The sequence below is a fragment of the Pseudoliparis swirei genome, chromosome 18, assembly GCF_029220125.1.
Source record: "Pseudoliparis swirei isolate HS2019 ecotype Mariana Trench chromosome 18, NWPU_hadal_v1, whole genome shotgun sequence".
NCBI lineage: Eukaryota > Metazoa > Chordata > Actinopteri > Perciformes > Liparidae > Pseudoliparis > Pseudoliparis swirei.
This window is the reverse complement of record NC_079405.1, coordinates 23,344,392-23,350,561: the sequence shown is the minus strand read 5'-3', so window position 1 is coordinate 23,350,561 and position 6,170 is coordinate 23,344,392. Positions and strand designations below refer to the sequence as shown.

Here is a 6,170-nt window from a genome sequence, read left to right as displayed (position 1 = left end):
TTTCGGCTTTGGTGTTTTTCCTCGAGCGCAATGTCGAGCAGAAGTGTGCGATATTCCCGAAATCACAAAAGGTCAGAATCGGGGGGCGATAACCGCTGACTAAGCATCGCACGTGGGCTGTAATCCGCTCAGATTTATCCCCACGTTTTAGTGCCTCGGTAAGCGGATGAGAGGTTCACCTCAAGCGACGGCTAGTCTACAAGGGAGAGGCTGGTGACCCGTTGGTTCTCTGAGGATTGAGGACGGGCATCCGTTGTGTGGGGCGTTGAGCAGGCGGGCGAGAATCAAATCCTTTCAAGAAAACAAGTCCACCTGGATGACTTTCTCCTGATCGGGAGTGAGATGTTGATCCGTTACCGTCAGAGGAACAAGAATGAAATAAACAAGTCATTAGTTCTGAGCCCCTGCAGAACCTTTTTAAATAATAGGAAGTGCGGGGTGCATTTGAGGCCGTTGAAAAGCCGTTTTTTTTTTTAGAGGTAGAAACCTCTCATCTGATATTAAATGTGGGGGAGGGGGGGGTGGATTGAATCAACCCTGGCACGTTCAGATTGGCGGTGCAGGTTTGTTCTGGAGGACCAGATGGCGGCCTCGGTTGAAATGGCGCTGTACCTCCAGGGCCGCTCGCCGTCTGGAGCAACAACAACCGGCTCCAACTGGTCCCAGAGCAGCCCCGGTTACCTGTGGAGCTGCGTGGGAGGAACGAGGGAATGCTCCTACGGGCGGGGGGTGGGGTGGGGGGGGATATCCTGACTTCCGGGCGTCCCTCAGATAAGTGGGGGGCCAACTGTAAACGCGCACACACAGTCGCTGAACATATGTTCTGCTGTTTTTTAGCCAACTGTAAGCGTGATGACCTTCTGGTTGTAAACCAGGCTCCGCCCCCTTTTGGACCATTTTTACGTTTATTTAACAACACACAACGTCACCGACACCCAAGAACCACACACTAGCTTTATATTCACTCTAATCCTACCAAGCGGGGGTCCCTGCAGACCCCCACACGTGTACTTGTTGTCATATGCTTTATTCTATTATTCCAATTGTGTCAATCAATGTGTTTATAGCATCGTTTTCTGCTTTAATTAATGCTTTTTCGCCCTTCTTTAAAAAAATAATAACACGCACCAAATTCCACCCATGCAACTTATCATAAAAAGGAATTATTTTTTTCATTTGATGGTTTTCCAAGTACCACACACTATCGGGGGTTGAGGTTGAGATTTCTTCTATTTTTAAGATGACAATGACATAACAAACAATGTTCTGAGAAGAGAAGTTCACGTTGTCAGTTTATTCATAGGATTAGTCTGTAGGGTATCGATTGCTGTTATGTTGCTGTGATGACATTGAACAATATGTTGCTCATACTAATTTAATACTCACATGATGAAATCAGCTGTGCTGACTAACTGCACAAATATTACACGGTGACGCGCTTCTTCTATTCCTAAATGACTCGGGGCTAATAATGATGTTATAAACTTGATAACTCTTAATCGTAATGCATTACCTTTTTCAATCCCGGCCACTCCCCTGGAGAAAAAAACATCCCTATTGAGCAACACGATGCCTCCTCCTATGGTGGCCTCTTGCATAACGACAAATACTTCAGTTGTATACATCTTTTTACATATATTGATGTAGATTTTGAAAGCGGGTATTTCACTCGTAATGAGAGTGTATTTGACTTCCTTACATGGCGGATTAATCAAAACACACCTTGACATTCACTGTATTTATGGGCCATGAGGGTTTTATGTTTAAGCAATGGGGCCATCTAGTGCCCCATGGCTGCTGCTGCAGAGGAGCACTTCAATACCCATGTTTAACAAATAATGGGAACTTCTGGTCACATTCATTGGTGACCATAAGGGAGTTGGACTTAAAAATGTAAATCCACTTTTTGTGGTCATTTGTTTGTCAGCAGATTCAAATCAGGACCTGTGTTACTATTATTACAAAGGTAAACAAACCAGTAATCATATAAAATAACTGAACAATAACTTTTGTCTTATATAAAGACCAGTGTAACAGTTTAAGGAGCGGCCTTTATTCATTTTCTTCATGGACTGAGCCGTCAATGAGCAATCCCTTCATTTCCATTTATATTGGCATTTATTTATTATTATTATATTGTATTATTAATCGTATACTTAACATAATAATGAGGTGTGTATCTGTGATAATGAAAAGCGTGGCTCGTCCTATAAGTGCATTTGCCTCCATGCAGCTGCACAGTGACGGAATAGAATCCGGCCTCTGGGGTCAGTGGAAACTTTTTGGTGAAAGGTCAAGGCTGTCGGGGATCGAGGGGGCGTGGTCACGGTGCAACAAGGCGAACATGACTCCCTGTAATCCTCCCAAAAAACAAACAAGCTCCAGAAGAATGGGGTCAAGCCCCGCTGGTCCAAGCAGAGAGGAGACACGGTGATGGTGTTGACATAAACGATAATGGCTCGCTGTCCATCATTAAATTGGGCCACCAGACTCGCCGCAGTGCAAAGTGAGCCGGTTGTCAGAGGTGGTGCCGGGCAGGAATCCCTCCGTGACTCGGACCGGAATGGGTTTTATTAAGCGACTCCAAAGTATATAATCATGAGAGCTATACTCCTAAACAAGAGGTGCTGCTGCAGCTGCTGCTGGTGGTGTGCCTTTGAGCTGCATTATGGGAAATGTGTAGGATCCAGTGTTTTTGGAGCTGTGCCCATCATATGGGACAAAAAGTCCAGATAGCTCGTCCTCCGCAGAGGCGTCCCCAACGTTGTGGACGTATGTTTCTACACTGATGGCATAACTATTTAAGGATGAACTACAAATCTAGCGAAGCTGACTCATCTCAAATGTCAGAATGTCCTTTCACGATTCTGTGTCGTTCCCCCTTCTACTGGTAGATACACTAGCAAGACCTGTTTATTTTATTTACCGCTTTAAAACTACATTCTTGCCTCCAGTGTTTTCCAAATCTTTAAACATGTTATTATTTGTAGGTTCTCTCTAGACTAGAGCAATGTGCATAGCAGCTTCTACTCTGAGGGGGAGGATGTATTTAGATTCTTTATTTCAGTAAAAGTAGTAATACCACACTGTAATACTTTAAAGTAAAACCGCTGCATTCAAAATGTGATGTAGTGCAGAAATATCATTTAATATAAATATATTAGAGGTATTAACACTTTGAGAGTTCCTTACTGTGCAGATCGGAAGGAATATTATACATTTATATATTTAATTACCTGTGCATAAACATGTAAGAAGCACACAGTGGATTCACTTGAACTACTTTTTACATTGTTGTGTTTTTTTTGGAAAAAATACTTCATAATATACTTTTTATAAACTTCTTCAGCTGACGTGGAAAACGTGGAAAGTTACCTCAAAATTGTACAACTTCGAGCACATGAGTGAATGTATCCATTACCTCCGCTTGTAATGAGTGGAGGGAAACATAAACAGTGCCCTTTGTGTGCGTGCGGGTGTCACGGCTCCCCCGTGTGGACGCTCAGGTGAAGTGCAGCATGCTGTCCTCGCACTCCCTCGGCACCGTCACCTTGTAGCTGTGGCACGACAGTTTGTAATTGCGTCCGCTGTTGTTGTCCCAGTGGTGGCGTCCTTGCACGTGGTAGCAGATCGCAAATTCCAAGTTGGCCCCTGGCTGCAGGAGGAAAGGGGGGACGGGCAGACGGAATCCGAAGACGTCGGTCTCCGGAGCGCCGCGCGACCCTGCGCCATGCCCGCTCGAAGCCCAGGGCGCCGCGGTCTCCGTGTGCGTCCTCCAGTTGGTGAAAGAGTAGTGCACTGCGACGTCTTTCTCGTAGGCTAAGTTGAGTACCCGTATGGAGCCCGTTATCCCCTGCTCCGAACACTGGACCTGCTCCAGACACACACTCTGATTACGGAGACGCTCCAGGAAGTCCGGCTGAGCTCCGACATTCTCGGGGAAACACGGTTTGAAGTAAGGAAGGGACAGCTCCAGAGATTTGCCGAAGGCCAGCTCCGAGCTCATCAGCAGCCGGAACATGACGTGTTGGGGTATCGAGGGGCGCTCCTGAACTTTGAAGACCTTCACGTCCTCCAACTCGAGGCCCAGCGAGTCCACGAAGCGCACCTGCAGGCTCCGGAGATCTTTGGATCTCTCCGCCGACGAAGGCAGGGAGCGAGCTCGTCTCCTCATGATCGTCTTGGTCGGAGGGCCGCCGGGCGAGCCGCTCTTTAGGTTGAGCTCCTTTACCGAGGGGGTCCGAGGGCCCGGGGGTCGGATCCGGACCGGAGTTTTGGGAAGGTGAGGCTCGGGGTCATAAATGTCCCGAAGACGAATGGTCGTGGTCCGGGTGGAGCGCGCGGCGTCACCGGGTCCACTGAAGAACCGAGGCGGGGTCCCGCTCTTTTCACCAGAACCGGCCATGCTGGTCACATTGAAGAACGTCCTGGGACACAAAGCAGTAAACAATGCATCACTCATCTTTTACGGAACTGCACGTGTAAATATATCCCGTCAACACTCCTCAGCTTACGAGACAAAACCGCATCTACTTGACAAGAATGTCAGTCGAATTTTTAAAGACAATATGTTGCTACACGCTTTAAGAAAGACCGAACCTTGACGGCAGAGGCTCCTCGTGTTCTTGTCGTGGGCGCTGACCTCGTTTGCTGCCTGCCGGCGAAGGGGCTTCAAACCCAGCTGCCGCAGGATGACAGGCGAGAGCTCGCGTCTGCCAGCAAATGCTATTCAGGAGCTAAAACCGAAGCAAAATCAATAACAAAATAAATGATATATATAATATTGCAAGCCACTGTCAACAAACAATCTAATAAGTGAACTTGATAAAAAAAACTTAACCCTCAGTGACTTCAATGCAAACAGGATCCAAACTGTAATCTATGGCTCCAAAGCCCTTTGAGCTCAGCCCTTGACATTAACATGATACCTTAGTGGAGGAGGGGAGGTGTGGAGGGAATATTTATAGCAGGTAGTGAGGGGGCCGTGCGTCCGTCCTCGGGTGATGCCTTTTTCCGCTTCTTTTATAGCGCACTCGACACCCCAAACCTTCTGTCGGTCTGCAAACTATTTGTGATTTACAAGTGACCTAGCGTACAGGCGGGGCCACGCGCTATATTTAATGCATCACAAGCTGCAGGGTGCAGTAGATATGGTGGCTGATGGAGAGCAAGAAGGCAGCTCTGACCTTTTGACCTTTTTGCAGCACAAGGGTTCATCGTGTGGTTGAAGCTGGAGACATTTTTGTAAATTTGACTTTAAAAAAGTGCGGTCCGTCCACCGTTAAGCCTTTTCACTCGACGCAATCATGCTTTTTATTTTGTAGTTTTTGTGGAAATATATTGTGTGTGTGCAGCTATAGGTCCCAGCTGGTCTGTGGTAAAAGACATAATAAAATCATAAGAATTTGATAATATAATGTCAAAATGTCAAAGTATAGTGTGCTGAAATAAGTCAAAGAGAAGTAATATTTTAATATGTGAAAGTTACAAGTAGTATGTTGAAAAAAGTTAAGAAAGTAAAATGTTATGTTGTAAAGTCATGGTCCAGTATGTTGAAAAGGTCATTAAAAAAGTAAAAGTATAGTTTGTCGAATAAGTCTTTAAAAAGTCGTTCAATGGCATGTCAAAAAATGTCATCAAATAGTAAAAGCAGTTAATTATAGAAGTGAAAAGTCATAGTATAGTATGACAAAACATTCAGAATTGGGCATTAAAAAGCCTGAGTATAGTTTGTAAAAAAAGAATTGTATTGTATGTTGTTTAAAGTTGTAAAATAGTCAAAGTGTATTGTGTTGAAAAAGAGTTTAAAAAATGCAATAGTATACGTTGTCAAAAAAGTGTCATAAAAGTCATAAAAACATATTTTTTAAGGAAGTAAGTATGTATGCCAAGAAATGTTAGAACAGTATGTTTTAAGTATAGAAGCCTTAAAAAATGAAATAAAGTAAACATGAAAAATGATTTAGTATATCCCAAAAGTTATGAAAATTATTGTAAAGTTGGTCGACAAACAAAATATTACCGTAAATCCAAAAAAGTTGAATTAATTAAAGTCACAGAATGTATAATTATTGGAAGTCATAGGATATTATATGAAAAGTACTGAGGTTCAGGAATTAGTAAAATCTTTCAGAGGTTGCCTCACTAACCGCCATCATGTCGTCCACTCG

General features: G+C 44.4%; 1 protein-coding gene across 2 annotated transcripts; it reads right to left on the bottom strand.

The window, feature by feature from the left end:
• Positions 1 to 1,279: 1,279 nt before the first annotated feature.
• ppp1r3db (protein phosphatase 1, regulatory subunit 3Db) lies at positions 1,280 to 6,170 on the bottom strand. Of its 2 annotated transcripts, none has more exons than XM_056437210.1 (3): positions 6,150 to 6,170; positions 4,600 to 4,736; positions 1,280 to 4,427 (listed from the first exon to the last, which is right to left on the bottom strand). In XM_056437210.1, exons 1-3 carry the CDS (start codon positions 6,156 to 6,158, stop codon positions 3,503 to 3,505), a joined length of 1,071 nt encoding a protein of 356 aa, XP_056293185.1. In that variant the 5' UTR covers positions 6,159 to 6,170; the 3' UTR covers positions 1,280 to 3,502. The 2 variants fall into 2 exon arrangements, with proteins under 2 accessions (XP_056293185.1, XP_056293186.1); XM_056437211.1 differs by lacking the exon at positions 6,150 to 6,170 and adding an exon at positions 4,929 to 5,370.

Coding starts and splice junctions, on each gene's coding strand:
- ppp1r3db (XM_056437210.1), bottom strand. Junction 4,428..4,599: donor GAGGAGCCTCTGCCGTCAAG/GTTCGGTCTTTC, acceptor TTTGTGTCCCAG/GACGTTCTTCAATGTGACCA.